This window comes from Sphaerodactylus townsendi, linkage group LG01 (assembly GCF_021028975.2).
Source record: "Sphaerodactylus townsendi isolate TG3544 linkage group LG01, MPM_Stown_v2.3, whole genome shotgun sequence".
In the NCBI taxonomy this organism is placed as follows: domain Eukaryota; kingdom Metazoa; phylum Chordata; class Lepidosauria; order Squamata; family Sphaerodactylidae; genus Sphaerodactylus; species Sphaerodactylus townsendi.
The window spans coordinates 61,466,838-61,486,089 of record NC_059425.1 but is presented as its reverse complement, the minus strand read 5'-3'; the positions used below and the strand labels follow the sequence as shown (position 1 = coordinate 61,486,089).

The 19,252-nt window shown below is 50.4% G+C and overlaps 1 protein-coding gene across 3 annotated transcripts; it reads right to left on the bottom strand.

The window, feature by feature from the left end:
- Positions 1–4,902: 4,902 nt before the first annotated feature.
- HLX (H2.0 like homeobox) lies at positions 4,903–13,298 on the bottom strand. 3 transcript variants are annotated; one of them, XM_048499908.1, is made up of 5 exons: positions 12,513–13,171; positions 10,064–10,243; positions 9,630–9,695; positions 8,842–9,026; positions 4,903–5,738 (listed from the first exon to the last, which is right to left on the bottom strand). In XM_048499908.1, the coding sequence occupies exons 1-5, from the start codon at positions 13,006–13,008 to the stop codon at positions 5,328–5,330; spliced, it is 1,338 nt and encodes a 445-aa protein (XP_048355865.1). In that variant the 5' UTR covers positions 13,009–13,171; the 3' UTR covers positions 4,903–5,327. The 3 variants fall into 3 exon arrangements, with proteins under 3 accessions (XP_048355865.1, XP_048355786.1, XP_048355950.1); XM_048499829.1 differs by lacking the exon at positions 9,630–9,695 and having other exon boundaries at positions 12,513–13,298; XM_048499993.1 differs by lacking the exons at positions 9,630–9,695; positions 10,064–10,243.
- Between the last annotated feature and the right edge of the window lie 5,954 nt (positions 13,299–19,252).

The following is a 19,252-nucleotide window of genomic DNA, read 5'->3' as shown; positions in this document are numbered from 1 at the left end:
CACAGTTAACCGCTTGCCCGTTCAGTTCCGTGGGATCCCTTTTTGAAGTGTTGATTGGGACCGGTCGGGGAGACCCCGGTGCTTGTAACCCTGAAGAACAGCGATCCCTCTGGCTATTCGCGCATCTCCATGCCTAACAGCTGCAACCATTGAATTTCTCGACGCGCTGCACCTCTCTGTAGAAGGGGTGGCAACCCCTCCCCGCAAGAGCCGTTTAAGGAAGTGTTGGGTGAGCGCCACTCGCAAAGCCGTGTGTGATTATTCCGTCGACGCACCCTTTATGCCTCCAATAACGAAAAAATGACCCCAGCAAATGTTCCCCAAAGCAACGACTCCCCTGAAACTGACCACACTCCAGAGCTACTACTCGACTTTTCTCGATCACTTTTATTTAGGACTCTTAAATCGGGCCAAAGCCTCCATGAACCCAATAAATTGTACTGGCGTTCATTAGAGACACGACAGCCTTCTGACTGGGGTTTGTAAAGATCCTTCTTCCGAACCAAGCAGAGCATAAAGAAAGCGAGCAGTTCAGTTTTGCCAGAGCCAGAAATTGGTCGGAACAACAACTCCACATGACTTAGGTCTCCAGAAAGCCCTGGCGGGCACCTCGATCCCAAAAGGCATTTACTTGTGTGTAAGCAATCCCCTTGATTCCCAAGAATTTCCCTTCTTCCAAGAAAGTTTATTTCGATCGAGGGCTCTCTCCTTGGAGGGGAACCCCATTGCCTTCACAGTCCAAATGCCTAAAATGAAAAAGTCTCTTTGACAGCAAATTTTCCCAGTGCCTTTCGGATCTCACATATTTGAATCGCAGTCCCCCTCCCTTTTCAGAGGTTGCTTTTGTCTGCCCGATAAACTCCTCCTCTCCACTCTTTCTTCTTTAGGGGCCCCCGGGGGGGGGGGGGCGCCCACTGCCACGTTAGCTCTGCCGGCCAGAAACACGGAAACGTGGATTTAAATTGATTTGGAACTTGCTTCCAAGGAGGCCAAGGCGGGATGGATCGCAGCCTAAGAAAACAGTCCATGACTTTTACTGTAGAAACAACAATACTCCTCTGTGGTGTTGTTTAAAAAGAATCTACGACAAAGACCTCAGAACCTATTTTTCACTGATCCGGAGGGTCCCCGGGCCTAAAGTTGAGGTCCTGTGAGCCCAACGAAATCAGGGCGAATTTCTTCTGAGCAAACATACACCAGAACGCTCTGCAAATCTACTCTGTCGCGAGGAAATCTCGTGGCCACCATTTAGGATCAGCCCCCCACCCCCATTCCACCCCAAAAAGTAATCAGCTTTCACAAATTAAACCTACTTTCCCCTCCTTTTTGCAAAATAAACAACTACACCACGTGTTTTGTTTTTGTTTTTTATACATTCAAACTCATAACTCAGTAAAGAGAAATATGTGAATATTTACATCAATAGGCGCGATTTCAGCCACAGCTAAGAATTTTCCCATGGGAGGTGAAGCATCGCTCGTTGGATCACTTGGCTCCGATCTTGTGCCTTTCCTCTAATCACTGGGCTTAACTTCGGGTCTACATTGTCCTAAAGAGGTGGTCGGTTCTCTTGTGCACATTTATTTGGGATCAAACACTACTGAATCCGGCGGGACTCAATTCGAGCAAGCACATAGAGGTTGGGGTACAGGTTGATCGGCTATCCTACCCTCTGGACCAGCCCCGAGTATTCTTGGGGTGTGTTGTTGTAGATAAGAGATCCTCTTTTTCGGTGAATGTTTTCCCGCCCGTGCTCCCCCCCCCGCCGCCCCCTTGGTGGGATAGCCCCGGACCTCTTCAGTCCAGAAACTTCTGCCTGAGTGGCGGGTGACAATATTTGTTGTGAAAAGTCGGGTGAGATTTTAATTTAAAAAAAAAATTGCTGTCCAGCTTGCTGCGATCTGCACTTTGATCTACAACGCAGTTTTGTTTCTGGTCGGTTATACGAATGAAAATAGATAGATCCGGCCGGCCCGGACCCTGTTCTTACCAGGCAGGATTCCCTCGCCTGCTGTTGCTCTCCGGGGAAACCCAGAACTCCCTGGTTGAACATCCCAGCTCTTAACTGTAGCTGTTGGTTAGTATTAGTGGAACATTTCCCATTGATTCCGATTGACCTCATTCCCGGGTATGCTACAATCCCACGCACAGTCCCTCCGCAGCAGCAGGACACACAGGACTCCATGAAACTTACTTTCGAGTAATCAGGTAGGAGCTCGAATTGTCAAGCCATTCATCTCTAAGGAATGTTCTCTCTGCCCTCCCCTCCGAAACACATTTCACTACAAAAAAAATCGTATTAAATGTGGAGTGTACACCAGCGCCATTCAAACCCGTGGGCACAACCCAACAAAAATAAAAGTAGGCTGCTGTTCCGCTCCTTTCAATAGTAGGCTTGAAGTGAACAGTGGGCGCCTCGGAGACCCCTTAGTCGAGAACAGTATCTGTCGTTATGGATATGAGCAGACCGTGTGGACAGGACCACCCTCCGGATCCAGCTGTAATACTTGGGTGTCTGGCCTGTCATTCTCACACTATATGCTTCAGAAAGATTTGCTCTCTAATCTAAAAGTGCTCGTATTGTCGAAGGCTTTCCCACTCGAACTCCATGGGCTGCTGTGGGCTTTCCGGGCTGTGGGATCCTGGTCTGGTAGTTTTTGCCGGAACGCTTTGCCCACATCTATGGCTGTCATCTTCAGAAGTGATCCCGGAGAGATTTGTAAAAGAGGGTTCTGTAAACCCGTGTCAAATAGCATTATTTTCAATGTCACTTGCCTCAAAATGGGCCACATTTCAAAATAAAGGTCACTGAACTGAAGGGAAAGCTTCAAAATGAGTTTTTCCCGCCCCCACCCCCACCCCCAATCTTGCAGATTTTGAAGACAGTCTAGGGAACAGTCCTTGGAAGATCAACTTTGGAATAAGTCCCATGTATTCAATGTGGCTTTTTTATTTGTTTGTTTTTGCTGCCAAGTCACAGCTGACTTATGGTGACCCTGCAGGGTTTTCAAGGCAAGAGATGTTTGGAGGTGGTTTGCTATTGTCGGCCTCTATGGCACCCTGGTCTTCCTTGGAAGCCTCCCCTCCAAACACTAGCCAGGGTCAGGGCTACTCTCCTGTGTGATTGGCCCAAGGTCACCCTGCAAGCTTCCGTGGTGCAAGTGGGAATTTGAACCTGGTTTTCCCATATCCCAGTCTGACATCTTAGCCGCTACATTCCACTGGCTCTCCAGGGCTGATTCTGCATGGGCCAAAAACAGCAGTGTGAAAACAGTGTGAAAATGATGTAAAAGGGTTTAAAATGATGTAAAAGGGTTTATACTGTTTTCACACCATTTTCACACTGCTGTTTTTGGCCCATGCGGAATCAGCCCAGGTGTGTGTGCGTTTTTAAACAAATACAGCCAAAATAACCCTACATGCTCCAAATCAGACAGTTCAGGCAAAGTTTGCAAATTCGAGACATCCAGCTTAGTTACTTTCAAGCTTTTTTGTTTTTGTTTTTAGTACGGGCGTAGGGCCGCCAATGTTTTCAGTGGCTCCATTCTTAAAGCAGCTAGTAGAATCTAGACAACGTAAGATAACATAAATCTTCATTTGGAATCAGTGGTATTTTCTCCTCATTAAATTAAAGTGCAGCTGTATGCAGAAGTCAATAGAATTTATTTCCTAATAAATGTGTTTAGGGATTACAATATGGACCTTACAACTTCCGCTGTATTTGACAGGACTGAGAGGTTTGGGCTTGCTGACATGTTCCTTTAATAGCTTCCCAACATCTTGTATGGGTTCCCCATCTTTACCCAGCTACAAGGTTGCGCACGTCTCATAGGTCGGAGGTCTGGCAACACAGGTCTGTACCACCAGGGAAACCTTAACTCATTTTCAACGGATGCCCCACATCTGTGGTAACAGAGACCTGTTAAATAACATATCGGACAAAGACTGGAACCTTACTGAAATTGTTCCCTTAATTTCCTGTCACCAGTTAATAGTATGATGTCACAGTCACTCGGGTGCATCATTTTGGTATCATACCAGCCCAAGAATCCCTTCCTGGATTCAAACCACCGCGCACTTGTGAAATTCACTGGATGACCTTAGATGGGCCATATTCTCTTCTGCTAACTTATTTCAGGGGCTATGGGTGGGGGGGGGAGGGGGAGCCCCTCACACTCAACCCCCTCCGCAGTTCCAAAAGGAGGATGGGGAATTGGGCTTTTGGGAGTGCTTGTTTTTGGAAATGCAGCCGTCTCATAAGAACATAAGAAAGAGCCTGCTGGATCAGACCAGAGTCCATCTAGTCCAGCATTCTGCTGCTTGCAGTGGCCCACCAGGTCCCTTTGGGAGCTCACATGCAGGATGTGAAAGCAATGGCCTTCTGCTGCTGCTGCTCCTGAGCACCTGGTTCGACTTCCATTAAGTTTATGTCCAATAAGGCAGTTTTCAGCAGCATTGAAGTTACACTGTTTTGAAACTGGAATATCAGCAGATTAAAAAATTTTGAGAAAACTATCATTTCAGTTTTTTGACTGATGGGTCAACCTACAGGGGCATGTCCCAATCCCCTTAATTTTTTTAGGATACTAACAGAATAGGGCAAGTTCTCTGAAATGTGAATAAGTTATGTTTCTTCTAAATAAACCCAAACACTAATTTGTTCCCAGCATTATTCTCAAACATTATTCTCATTATTCTCCTAGGTTGTTGGTTTTTTAAAATAATAATAATAAAATTTACCCTATGTGGCTAATTAACACTTCTTTTATTAATACTGTTAGCATTGTGAGGAGTACTGGAAGAAAGCAACCAGTTACAGACTTGCACTATTCAGTCCAACTGAAGCCTTTGGACTGGGCTGATTAATCTAGATGAATTGCTCCAGTAACAAAAATAGACAAATTTAGCAAACAAATTTATTTACAGTCCACTTTTTTCAGGGCAATATTTTCTGGCCCAATTATACAATGCAACACATCCGGAGAGGGGCTGAGGAGACTGGGCAGGCAAGAATTCTTCACATTGTGAAGGGATGGGCAAACAGGGCAGGGCTGGGGTGGGTTGGAAGAGGGCGCTGAAGAGGCCTCTATCATTGCCTCGCATGCGAGGAAGGAGCAATAGCCCTCAGCGATCCATCCGTCTTCCTAACTGTACAGGTCCGGAGGCTTGTCTTCTCCCCCACATGCTGCAACCTGTGGCGAGTGACCTCTGCCCTCCCACGAGCTCCCCACCTACGGCAGAGCCAGCCCTTCAAATCCCCCTCCGCACTTCCCAAAGCAAGGCGGCACGGCTAGGCTTCCAGCCGGCGGCTGTCCCAGGAAAGGCAGTCAGGGCGACTCCCGCAGGCTGAAGGGGGGCTCCGGGCGCCGCGGGGCTTCTCGACCTTGATCCAAGCTGCCGGGAGCCGAGAGCTGCTCCGGGCGAACGGACGTCTCGCACTCGGTCGGGAGTTGCAATTGAAGACTGATGGCGGCGGCGTGCCGCTGCAGGGCCTGATCAGTGGCGGCCCCAGCCTCAGTCCGTTCGGCGTCGCTGCCAGGCTCCAGCTCCAAGGACTCGGCCTCGCTACTTTCGCTCTCGCCTTCCGAGCGGCTCGGGCTGCTCCCCGGCTCGCCCTCACCCTCTGGCCCCACGCCTCTCGCAACCTTCTCGATAGGCTCCTTCTCCTTGTCTTTCTGCGCCTGCGCCTCCTTCGAGTGCCTCCACTTCATGCGTCTGTTCTGGAACCAGACTTTCACCTGATACAAAACAGAGCCACGCCAGGCATCATGAAGGGGTGCACGGGACTAAACGCAGGTCATATCAATCCAATAAATGGCCACACCCACTCCCAGCCCAAGAGTGGCCCCCGCCCCAGCCCTCCCCCCCCATCTTGGAACACACAAACATTGATTTACTACAATTTTCAAAGAAAATCGAATCTAATTGTAGGTGTGGGGGTGAGTCCCTTCCATATTCCCGATTTAAGATTAGGAACCATGATTATAAATGGAGCAGCTATGTACCTAGATGTTATGTGTGCTAAGAAAAGTGTAAGTTTTAAATATCAACCTTCATTTAATATTTATAAGGGCATCTAAAATATAGCTTTATGTATCTTGTTACCCACCAAGGGAAACAGAGTGCTGAGAAGTGGTGCAGAAATAGTTAAATACATAATATCAGGTATTCAGAACTTTGGAAGGTGTAACCCAATCTGGATTCCTTGCAGAGTATGCAGCATGCAGGTACTGCTTCCATTACTCCAGCTCCCCTCACACACACATTTCCGTCCCCCACAAGCCTTCCACAATGCCAACAAGACAGGAATGGTGCCTGATTCTTCCATAATGCCTTCATTCCAGTGATGGCCAATAGGAAATTTGAAACGGGGAGCCCACAACTCTGTGAACAGTGAAATGCTTGACATTAGTGTGGCTTTTGGAACAAAACTTTGGGGAAAAAATGCCTGCAATTGTGATTGCCTAACAAAAATTGTGATTGCTTAATAAAATGGGGAAATAATTCTCCCCCATCCTTCTGTCAGTATTTTGATGCAGTACTTTATTCCGTGGCATTTATACCACCACAGAACATAACCACCAGTCCCTCACATTATGAAAGTGAATGCTTCATTTCTGCCAAAGCTCCCAGGAAGCTTCAGAAAGGAGCAAAATGTAAGCAGTTCTGTACTACCCCTGGGCTGGCCCGGTGGGTTCCCTCAGCAGCACAATCTCGAAAGTCTACTGCACAGCCAGGATTGCAGTGAAAATAGGGCAGTTTATTCTGGTAAATAGCAAAACAAACAGCCGTCCTCTCCTTTCCTTTGAGATTTCCTTGGCAGATGACAGGTACAGTTCTAAGGGAGCTGTATATGTAAGCCGCTTTGAGTCCTCTGGGAGATTGGCGAGTAGAAATGCAAAAGACAGACAGACAGACAGACAGACAGACAGACAGACAGACAGACTAACTTATATTAAAGGATAAAAGGAACGTATATATATTCTATTAAAAGAACATGAGGGAGGCTTTTAAAAACAAAACAAAAAAACCTTTGTCATATATGGGGTCTGTCTCATTTTGTAGCAATTGGTTTGTCATGGCTTTTCAAAAAGTTATCCTCTATGTCCTCCAGTGATACATGGGAAGTCAACATGTGGGGAGGAAGCAGTCCTGACCGGCCGCTTCAGGTGGATTGCGCCCTGCTGTTTTTTTTTTCCCCGGGTGGGTGGGTGGGTGGGAGTAAAGAATTCCAGTGGGGGCCACAACAATCCCACATAAGGATAAGAGCACCTAAACTCATTGAAGGCACTGGAGAAAATTTAAGGCTGTTAATGAGGGCCCCTATGTGTCATACAGATATGATCCTTTGTGTGTTTGTTGGAAAGAAAGTTGACTTTCCCCTGTACTCCCACCCCCACAAAAATCCTCACAGACTGCAGCCACAGAGCACTACAGCTCTAGATCCTAACCCAGGTCACATTGGCCTTGACTCTTTTTTCATAGAGTCCAGTTCTAAATTCCTTCACTTCTTCAGATGGATCAGGATGAAAGATCTTGCCCAACTCCTTTCTGGCATATGTTTTTACAGGGGCGGGAACACTCCCCCCCCCCAACTCACACATGAACCAGTCCCGAAAGCCCCCCTCTCCCGCAATAATCTGAATCTGCCCAATGAAGCACAGCCCTGTGCGAATGTACTCCCCAAAAAACCCACAGTCCTGTAATGCCTCTCCCAGGCAGTACCCGCAGAAAGAGAGAGAATTGCCTGTCTGGTCTTCACTGCCCTATAACGGGCTGAAGAAGCCAGTCGAGTATTCCTCCAGTCCCGCTGGAATCTAGTAGGGCGGGAGGGGAAAGGAGACCTTTCGCTTCCTCCCGACCAGCCCTTCGTAGGTTTCCCCGTCGGGGCCTACTTAGCTGCCTTTCCTACGGGCCATTCCGCTTTTCCCTCCTCCTCCGGGCTTTTCCTGAGGGCATTCGCCGCTAGCAGCCAAAATAAACACGCCGGACGTCAGGGACATAAATTGTCCCGTTAAGTCAGTCGACCGTCTTGGACGCAACGGCTAAGCACGAAGCAATGTGGAAATATCTCCCATTAGCTCTAGGCAAGACTTTACAAATTAGGGACAGAGGGAGAGAAAGAGGTCGCGTCATAAGCTCCTGTTTCTCTTCTGTGCCCCCCTCCCCTACACACAAGCGGATTTAGATGGTAAGATTCTTGAGGCCAGGGGCCAGGAATAGTTGCTTATTCAGAAATGAAGATCAAAGGTATCGCAGGCCTGGCCTCTGCATGCGCAGACCGAAGCTGAAAAAAGGTCGAAGTGGTAGAATGGAGTGTCTCGGATCCCATGAAATGCGGAGAACCAAATTTTGAAGTGCTTCTCGAGTTTAAAATGTCCCGTAGATAGAAAATCAGCAGAGAAAGCAAAGGGAAGTGCTAGATTTCCACTTGAACAAGGGGGAAGGGGGAGGGGGGGGTTCGTAGCAGAAGGAAGAACACCCGTTAGAAATGCATCACCTTAAGTCTAAGATGTTACGCTCCCTTCTACCACCTCGAGATCCTGCCATCTTGCCCTTCGGAATGTGCCAACCAAGGTACAAATGGCAGGGCAGACCAGACAGAATGGACCATGGCGCTGAAGGAGGAGCAAGAATCACATTGAAAATAGTAGAAATCGCTCTTAGCAGAGAACGGCCCGAAAGGCCCCCTTTCTTGCTGATACACTGTGACTGCGGTTTGCGCTTGCGGGATTTTTAAGCTTTCAAAACGATCCCCCACCCCACCCCCTTTGCTGTCTCAAGTGCTACAACCCCTGTCGGGCTTCAGCGATGGCGGCCGGCCGAGCACGTGCCACTTACTTGCGCGTCGGTGAGGCCCAACATGGCCGCCAACTGCTTCCGATCCGGTTTGGTAACGTACTTCTGGATTTCGAAGCGCTTCTCCAGCCCTTTCCTTTGGAGATTGGAAAAAACCGCCCGGGACCAGGAGCGCTTCCGCTTGTAGGTCTGCGGCAGGGTGTCTTTGGTGAGCACCGCGTAAGGCCCTGCGGAGGGGACGAGAGAGAAAGAGAGAAAGCGCCATTGAATCCGGGGCCCTTCTAAGAGTCCGCCTAAAACGCAGGCCTGTCCAGTCAGCGGCCTGGCTGAACCAAGTTGCCGGACTTTGGAGCCGCATGCAAATAACAGTGCCGTTGACGCCTCTGGGAGGCTGCAGGAAGAAGCTCACTATTTCGGCCAGATGCATTGTGGGGGCCCAATATTGTTCCATGGGAAATGGCGCCTCCTCTTCTCTTCTTTACGCGTCTTGGGCCTGTGATTCTTTGGCTAGCTTGCTCCTTTTGGAGAGGAGCCTGTTAGGGCGTCTGGCCTGCCCCCAACCAGACTCCCACCCACAATTTCCCCCGAAGGAGAAACTATCGATTAACCCTTGGTCTTCCATTATTCTCTAACTCTCTGTCTCCTGTCTCAGAGTCTAAAGAAATTCCAAATATGTGTCTCCTGAGGCTGGGGGAGGGATTTAGGCCATGAGCCGTAAATACGGCTCTTCTCCTTTGTGATAAAATTAGAGTTCCAGAGTGCTATTCTTCTTCCTACTGCCTACATGGGGCCTACACCGAAGAGAGAGAAATGAGAGAAATCGTCCCTACCATTTCCTCTGAAAAACAGAGACGGCGCCCATGCGATGGTGCTTAGGTTTGCTTCGGAAGTAAGCTCTGTCGAATGATGGCATGGTTAGGATCAGGAGCCTACTCTTACACACACACACATCCAGTTTTACTGGGAAGTAAGTCTTCTTGAACCCAGTCATGATTCTCCAGTCAAAGCAAACAAGAGTTTGGGGGCATCTGAAGTAGCCTAAACTTCCCTGTAGCTGTAGGCTGTGAAAGCCATATGGCTGAGAGGGAAAAAAAGAATGTGCTTTTTCCATGCCCCAATACTCCCAGTTGATTTTGCCAAGACAAATTAATCTTGTTGCCCTCTCTGGCCTTTCCTCCCCAGCAATTGTGCTTGGGCTGGGCCTGTGTACTGGGGCAAGGGATTGGCCGGGGCTGAACTAAAGGAGAGGGGGGAGGGTTTGTACCTGGAAAAGTGTCTTGAAACTGGTGCTGCACTGAACTCCTGGGTGTTGTGTTTAAGGGCCCCAAGACCCCGGAGGCCTCGTTAAGGGGTTCTAGTGATGCGAAGAACTGGCCGGCGGAAGGCTGCAAGCTGGGGACGTGAACCCCGGTTTGGCGGCTGCTGGCTAACAAGGAGGTCAGATCTGTGGGCACAGGAACAAGGAGAGCGTGGTTATCAGTCAAGAAGGAAGGCGTCATGACAGCCCACCCATCCCCTGGCAGGACCTGCAGGCAATGAGCTGACTGCAGTGGTTTAGGAAAGGAGGAGAATATTCGGGAGGTCCCTTTGGGGGCAGTGGGCTTTACTTCCAAGGAAGCATGCAAAGGTGCTTATGCATAGGGGGACAACCTTCAGCTGTCTTCTTTCTATGTACAGAAACAACCCAGATCTTTCATTGATTTGTGCCAAGTGGTGTGCTCCATGGGTTGCAGTGAGGCTTTTAAAGCACACTGCACACCAGCCAAGGGATTGGTCTTTGCAGTGAGGCTTTCAAAGCATATTGCACACCAGCCAAGGGATCGGTCCCAATGAAACCGCTAGAATTTCAACATGGCCAGAGTTGGTTGGCCTGCAAGTGTGCTTTGAAAGCACAGCAACAGGTTGCCATTTTCTTCACTGCAGGATAACCCCAGAGCTGATAAACAGGGAGGGCCTGACATTCAACATGGAAATCAGCAACATCTTTACTACTTAAAAATGTTAAAAGATTTGGTTTGGGGCTCCTCTCCCACTAGGGGTTCCAGGGAAAACTGAGCAAATTAAGAAGGAGGAATGACAGATTTTCTTGGGGGTGGGGGGAGTAAAGATTGCAGCTGGATATCTCTTGCCTCAAAGTGAGGCTTAAATTTTGAGTCAGCATCTCAATTAATAGCAAAATACCATTAATTTGACACATGCATTTGTGTGGTATTCTTATGAACCTAGCACCTGCAGCTCCATCTACTTGGCAGAAAAATCCCACTGTGCCTCTGGACATGCCTCACATCCCTGCTGAGGTTAATGCCACAGATCTGAACCAAATGGGCTCCAATTCCTGTCCCAGCCACTTTGTTAATCTTTAAGGTGCCACAAGGCTCAAGGGAGTTCTTCTAAAGGCAAGACGTTTGAACCCAAAATATTCACTTTAAGTTTATTCACTCAATCAGGCGTTGAGGCCAGAGTGTAAATATTACCATTTTGGGTGTATCTTTTAAAAAGACCTTCCTGGGCAAAATTCATTTGTTTCTTTTTTTTAAACCCTGTTGATTAGAGTTTAGACACTGAGCAATTAGATAAGGTGTTAATTCCTTGACAGGGGTGGGCCTGTGGCTCAAACCGGCTTCGCTTATATCCCTGAGTTTCTTTTGCTTCAAAGCTGCTTCTGAGGTAGATTGCAGGGCTCTCTGCAGATCGCAAAAAGGAAGGAAGGCAGCCTTCACAGGCTAACAGAACCATTCCCACTGAATTCAGTGGGACTTACTTCCGAGTAAATATGCACAAGTTGCAGGCCTGATATGCACTGGCTATTTAGTCATTTGTTTTTTTAGGCCAGCCTGCCTCCCAAAAAACTCTGGGCAGTGGACACTCTTCCTTCTCTAAACTGTGAAGCAAATTAGTCTAAGAAACAGTGACCGGTCTCTCCCCCACCCCATACAGAGTTACAGGGCAAATCCAGCAATTTCCCTCATGTCTCCCCAGCCTCCTGGGCTGTTTTCGTGGCTCCACTTCCCTTGACTAGATTGTAGTGTTGGTCCTAAATGCAATGAGGAAATCAACAGGACTTACTTCCAAGACCAAGAAAGGAAGTTGGCCTGGTTTTCTCCGTGTGTGTGTGTGTGTGTGTGTGTGTGTGTGTGTGTGTGTGTGTGTGTGTGTGTGTGTGTGTGTGTGTGTGTGTGTGTGTGTGTGTGTGTGTGTGTGTGTGTGTGTGTGTGTGTCTGTCTCTCTCTCTCTCTCTCTCTCTTTTTCTGTTGCTTTCTCCGGAATCGCCTGCAGATTGCTCAACTGGTCTGTTCCCTTGAGCAACCCTGTAAATATCTGAATGTCGGTTCCTCCTCTCTGTCCTCTCTCTGCTTTTTACAGTAACATATGAGTGGCTCACTTGTCTTTCCTAAAAGTGACTTTTGGGGTCGGGGTTCTAGTACCGTGGCATGACCTGGGAAAGGCAAGCCACAACGCCAAACCCTTCTTTTCTCTCTCTCTCTTTGGAACTTTAATGGGCTAAGGGATGGAGCCTGTTACAGGGCAGGGATCTGCGAAGCTTTGGAAATCAGAAGCAATAAATAGTACTTATTTCTTGGTACTAAAACATCCAGTCGCGGGCGCACTTTCCCAATGTAGCGACACATTTGACAGCCAGCCTGCGGTTATGAGGGACCCCCCCCACACACACACACACACACACACAAAGAGCGCCCTGCAACTTTCTCTACCTCTTAGCGTGTTGCTTTCCTTGACTTTCGGGTCAAACTCGGCGGATAAAATGCGGTCAATCCCAAATTTCAAGTCTTTGCTGGACGGAGCGGGAGCAGAGCCCGGATGAGTCTGTTGGTTTTGTCCGGTGGGAGTTCGGTGGTGCTGGGGATGAGGGTAAGCGGCCGAGAGCCTGGCGGGGAAAGAGACAGCAGAGTCCGAGGCCACCACAGGGGTGGGCCTGAGCGGGGAGCCCGCGGCGTGGAACTGCGCGTGGGCATGGATTGAGCCGATGTGGGCCGCCAGGCTGACCGAGGAGCCGCCGGCCAGGCCGTCCCCCCCGGCCTCCCCAGCGGCGGCGTGCAAGATGTCGGCGATGCAGAAGGAAGGTTTCTTGATCCCCGCGGGATCCAGGGGGAAACAGCTGCCAGGGGCCGGTCCCGCCGGAGCGCAATACGCCGCTGACCAGAGGCTGAAGTTGGACGCGTAAAAGGGGGCCAAGCCAGCCGTGTACATCCTGCCGGCCCCGCGGCAGCCCCGCTGGAGCCTGCGATCGTCCCGAGCAGCTCCTCGCCCAGCGCCCGCCCGGCCAGCGCCGCCGATCTCAGAGCCGAGGCGCCTCCGGGCCTGGGCGCATCGCTGGCGGAGGCGGAGGAAGGCCGGGCAGCGCGCGAGACGGCCGCCTCCACGAAATCACAACAAGCCGGGGGAGGAGAAAAAAAAAGGAAACTCCCCAGGCTGGGAGGAACGGGGGGGCCACGAGCGGCGCCCGCCCCTTCGAACGCGCAGAAGCGCCCCGCGAAGCCTTTTCCCCTTTTCCCCCCAGCGCCGCGCGCAGAGCGAAGGAGAAAGTCTTACTGTAGAGAGCTGATTGGGCAGCAAGCGGCCAATGGGAGCGAGAAGGGTGTGGCCGGCAGCGAGAGAAGCCGCGAGCCTCGCCCTTGCGCTACCCACCCGGTTGCTGCGCTCGCCGCTGCCGAGGAAACGATGCTCCCCCGGTCTTGGCTCTCGCATTCTCTCCTGCGCCCCTGGCGCGGGCCACACGGCTGCCCCTTTAGCGAAGGGTCGTGACCCAGGCTCCGGCTCAGATGCAAGCCCGGCCAGGAGGTCCCCATACGCTCCCTGCCAAGCAACGATAATGGTATAAGGAGTCGGGTATCCCACGAAAGCCCTTTGGGTGTCAGGCCAGACAGGTTCTGGCTTTGGGATTTCTGCCTTCGAGCAATCTTGCTCAAGTGAACCAGGGCCGAGTCTGGACAGTGCCTGGATTGGAGACCTCCGGACAACTCCGTGTAATCCACATCGAGTGACAGGAAGGAAGGATGGTGCGGGAGAAAATGCCATTCACATATCAAATAGACGCACTGTTCAAACAGTCCACTGTGATGTTAAAATATATGGCAAATAACCTTACCACGACTCAAATCTTTGCTTCCGAGTGCCGTTTAAAAAGGAGGGGGGGAGATTCGGGTTTGGATCCAGAGCAATTAGATTTAATGGATTTGTAATAAAATGCACGGAACTGGTCGGCTCTAATAAGTGCTTATTCGGAAGTGAGATGGGGGGGGGGGGTGTCGCTATGCAGCCAAGTTAACGAAGTAATTCGAAAGCCCGAAATATTTACACTGAAACTATTAGAATCAAAATCGGCTTGCTTAGGACTGCCTATAAATTATGAGAGGCCATTATGCAGGCTGTCTATAAATAGGTAGCATGTTTGTTTGCGGTTAATATTTGTTGACAAAACGGCAACAACGTTTGTTTACCACTCCCACTATTTACGAAGAGGAGGATTGGACAACTGCGAGGTGTATTTTGCTTGACAGGTTGAAATTGCCAGTTCTAATATACAAAACTACACAGACATTTCCTGCAGACTTATAGAAGGAACTGCTTGGGAAGGGGGATCCCGTTTATTTTAGTGAAATTTCTGTTTAAAGATATTTTCATGTCGGCAGTGGCTTAAAGATCACTGGCAAGAAATCATCAGATTTCCCACTCTCCTGATAAAATTGCATTCCAGCTAAAGTTCAGCGCCTAAATCTGTTCCCGAATTCCCGAGGGAATCTCGAAAAAGGCGCCCTTCTGCCGTCAGAGTGCAGGCAGATGCCCAGAAACTACGGAGTTAGTAGCAGCCAGGTTATTAGTATTTCTAAAACTGGGGGGGGGGGGGATTCAAACCCCACTGATGTCTATGTTGGAATTATTCATGTAGCCAGTGAAATCCTAAACAGAGCTAAACCGTTCTAAGTCCCTTGAAGTCAATGGGATTTTAAAAGTGTGATCGTGTTTTAGGACTGCACTGTAATTCTGCTGGGTTGCTAGCAAATCCCCCTCTTTTCACGCGTTGACTTCATATGATTTCCATTCCTCCGACATCAGTTGGACTGGGCTGCTTTAAACCGTATTGTTTCAGTGTCACTTCTATTATTTTTTTTCACCATATAGACTGATATGATCCCCCATAAAGCAGAAGTATAGAAGAATACGGGCGAGTGGCATCTTTTGCATACTTCCTAGTGAAGTGCTTAGGATCAGCCTGCGCTCTTGCTTGCTTGCTTGTTTCTTTAGCTAACCAGGACCAGGATTCCGAGCAACAGGCCAATAGATGCCATCCCACCGTGCAGGCTGCTGGCCAACATAGCTGGTCTCTCTCGGGCGTGACAATCACACGGCAGCGCAATAAAATTGTTCCTGCGCGCACACTAAGGGGCGGGAGGGGGGACTCTGAGTGACTCCGAAGCCAAGACCCAGGCCGGCAGCAGACAGCAGGGACTAGACCAAGAAGCCTGAAGGGACATCGGATCACCATTTGGCCTCTTCGACTTACAATCGGCCGCTCACTTTCAGGGGAACCCAGCAAATCCCAGACTTGGGCAGTTGCCCAGGACCGACTGATCCAAGCACAGCAAACGCGGAGGCGCGGTAACAGCCGAACAGGCCGATCCTAAACCAGTTGAAATTCACGGTCGAACGCCAAGCTGGAAAGTCCTTGAGCACAGGGCAGGTTCATGACAGTCAGCTGCACTCTGACCTCGTCTGGGCCCACCTTTCAGACGGTTTTTGCTCGAATCCTCGCCCTCCCCCCCCCCCAAAAAAAACCGCGGGGACTTTATGTCAAGAACAGCTGTCTGTGATCCAAATATAAATTCCCTCAAGTGGAATTGTAACCTAGTTCCTAAGTATAGCTATGGGAGCCAAATGTCACCTAATTGACAAGGAAAATTGGTTCCGATCATTCTGGCTAAAATCTGGGAAAGCAGCTGAGGAACTGTTCAGATCTCACGCACTCCTAAGAAAACTAAGCCCCCTGTTTCTATCTTTTCCAGATAAATCCGCGGGTGGCATCCAGTGCTTTACCTTTGGAATCATGGTCTGGGTACTTTGGCGCAACCCAACACTATTCCGGGTACAGATCCGCCTTGGGGTTGACTGGAATGTGAGGCCTCCCTTCGCTTAAGTGCTTCGTTGCCTTTCGGCTGGGTGGCAAAGACGTCTTCAAGTTTCTCCTCGCTGACGGACGAGAAGGGCAGCGGGTTGAACCTAAGAGCTCTGGAGCGTTGCCCGCAGATGGGCATCGCTGTCATTCTGGCAAAATGGACCAACATAAACTGAAGCTTCAGAACTGTGTGTGTATGTGGAGGGGGGGGGTGTTCTGCGTCTCGTTGCCATGGCAAGTCCGTGTCCCACTAAGTTATTCAAGGTCCTGGGGCCTGGCACATCTCTGACCCTCTCCGAGTAACTGTCGGAAAATCCTTGCAGATTGCACGTGCTCATGTCAAATGACAAACTGCAACTCAGCTCAGATCCACTTACAAGCAGATACTTCGGGACCGTGCATTCGGATCTGTTTTGAGCGCATCGCCGTTTTGTCCGGAAAGACTCGACCTCCCGAAGAGGCTAGATTTTGCTCCCTCTGAAACTCACCCAGAAATACAAACATGATTTGGTGGGTTCCCTTTCTTGCCTCTGGCGCAAACCTCTGCCTGCGGAGGGGCTTGGGGGCCTCTGCCTCCCAGCCCCCCGCAGGCGGTGGGAGAGGCGCCCTCTGGGAAGGAAGCTGCTCTGCAGTCTGACCCCACCTTCTTTGTGTCTTCGGGATCGCGGGGGAGGGGCGGGGAGGGGGGCTTCTGGATAAGGGAAAGGGAAGATGCAGCGAAACCGCGCCGTCGGCTTTTTCAATGCCGGAGGATGTTTAAAAATAGCTCGTAGGAAACACTCTCCTGCAGACGGCACAATGAAGTGGTTGGACCCGGGGCTGGGCCACTGTCGGCACAGAAGAGTGGAGGGAAGTCAGGGGGTTGGGAGACGCCCTTCCTTATTTTTAAGACTGTCCCGCAGTCCCAGGTCTACCAGGTGTAATCGCACCCATTCTCTCCAGAGACCCCAGAGCCAGGGCTTTCGCCAGCAGGGAGAAATGCTTTAGTCTTGGAGAAAGGCGGGCTTCTTCCCGTCGAGCTTAACGTGGCTCGCAGAACCCACAGGCCAGGCAGGGACGCAGGAAGGATGGAGGCGAGAAACCATTAAGCACACGTCGAAATCCTCTCGGGGGCTGGAGAACCGGTGGGGGCCATCGACTCAGGGCCCGGCCTTTTCCTGGGTCCCCCAAGTCTCCTTGCCGGCTGGCTGACAGGATCGGTCCCCAATGTGGAGAAAGTCCCTCCGAGGAACCATGCTGCCATCCTAGCCCTCTGCTTTCAGTGACACAGTGAGAAGACACCGGCTGGCTCTTTCTCCTGGGCCAGCCTCCCCACGCACCCTCCGACTGGTGTGGCGCAGCAGCAGGCGGTGCGGTTTGGGCTTTCGATGCATTTCACCCGGGGCACTGTTCCTGATGCTCTTTATGGTTGCGCAGGAAGAATTTCTTGCCTCGGGAAGTTTGGCCTGTTTGTGACCACTGGGCTGTTTGGCAAGTGGCAAGTGCCCCATTTCACGACGGAAAAGCCTGACCCTCGCAGAGGACCGACCCAGGATCTGGGGACACACACACTGTGATCCTAGCTCTGGCCGCCCGAAACTCTTTCTGATGATGGTGGTTTTGCCTAGTTGTGTGTTCAAAAGCATTGAAAGCTCATTGAAAAACAAATAGTCTTTCAAGTGCAACGCCATCCCAATAGGTAGTATTTACTGCTTCAGCAGTGGAATCGGTTTCCTAGGGAGGAGGTGAGTTTTCCCTCACTGGTAGGTATGTTTTTTAAGCAATGGCTGGTCAAACACTTCAGGGATGCTCCAGGCTGATTCTGCATTAAGCAAGAAGTTGGACCACTAGATGGCCTGTATGGCCCCTTCCAGCTCTATGATTCTATCCTGAAGTACACATAGGATCACTAGATCTTAGCTGCAAGATCATAACATTGGCTCCTATACGTTCACAATGCTTATTTTGGTAGAAAGGTAAGGAGAGTAATGATAACACAACGTTAATTTCAGTGAGGGTACACATTTTCTGCTCCCTCAGCTTGTGCTCCTCAGACAAGAGGGGCCTTGCCCTTCATCCAGCTCTGCGCAGGATTTCACCTGGGGACCCCTGTGGATCTCGGGGAGGGGAGGGGAGGGGAGAGTAAGGACGCTTAGCAGAACGTGTGCAGCCCCTCTTGCTGGCCTTTCACAGTGGGTCGCCGTAGCCATATTGGTCCAGGCTGTATCCCGAAAGAACCAAATCCTGGTCGTGACTCGTGCCTCATCCTGGGACCAAACTCATCGACACAAATCATAGTGAGGCCTTTTGTCCAGCAGCCACAGCAATGAGACCGAGGCACTTCCGCAGGCAAAGCAAGTGCTCTGCTGCCCCTGGAGTTAGTCCCACCCTGCCCAGAGTGCTGGCCCCGGAGGCACTGGAATCGAATCCCTCCGTCTGATCAGGGTTCAAACACTTCTATGAGCACGCCATACACGGAAGTCGATTTCTGAAATAAACTCCAGGGACCCATGATGGGAATGGGCCGGCATCCCGGAGGGGGCGCTCTGGAGAAAGCCCAGCCATCTGCCAGGCATCAGTGGGCAGTTTCCCCCCCCCCCCCAGCGTAGAGGGTGTGGCATCCTGAGCCGAAGAGACCCCCCCCCCTTTTCTTCTTCTGCCCAGACGGAGGAGAAGAAAGTGTAAGCAAGGAAGGCCAAGAAGCGCAGGTCATCTCCTGTTTTTGATAGGCTCCGAGCCGGCCTAAATGAGCGGATGTGCCTGCCAGATTGGTTACCCAAAATAGAAGCCGCTCCAGTATTTTAGGATCCAGCAGAAATCCTTATTTCTTCCGGAGGGAGAGAGAGAAAAAAACTTTATAATGAGCCGGAGCACTTCCCTTTTCAATATTTGTGCAACTTTATCTCCACCAGCAAGTTGCTCGGATGACGCAAATCCGCCCCTGTGTATTACAACTACAAAAATAAAGTCAAGGAAATCAATTCCCTTCTAGCAAGGAAAACATAAATATACAGCTGCGACTTTCCCCTTTAATCTTGCCTTCCGGGGGACTTCGCAGAAAGACCCAAATGGACTCCGGGAAACTTATCCTAGCCAGGCAGATGGGACGGGATCTATGGAAAGAGGCCTTGGGAGTGATTTGGGAGGGGAGTGATGGGGAGGGGAGGGGGCACGACCGTTTTAAACCAAACCACCCTATCAGCCCAACGGATTCAACCTCTCTTCTCAAAGAAAGGCGATTATTCTTTCACTCAGGGATGCTTTTGTCCCTGGGGCTGGACACTCCTCCAGTGGAGTTTTTCCGATTGACTTGGGGTGGGTGGGTGTCGTCGATTAAACGAA

Bases quoted from the DNA above. Each gene is read 5' to 3' on its own strand.
- HLX (XM_048499908.1), bottom strand. From the start codon at position 13,008: ATGTACACGGCTGGCTTGGCCCCCTTTTACGCGTCCAACTTCAGCCTC. The intron at 10,244-12,512 runs GTAGAGAAAGTT...CTGTGCCCACAG, and splicing joins GGAAAGCAACACGCTAAGAG to ATCTGACCTCCTTGTTAGCC. The intron at 9,696-10,063 runs GTACAAACCCTC...ATCATTCGACAG, and splicing joins GTTTCAAGACACTTTTCCAG to AGCTTACTTCCGAAGCAAAC.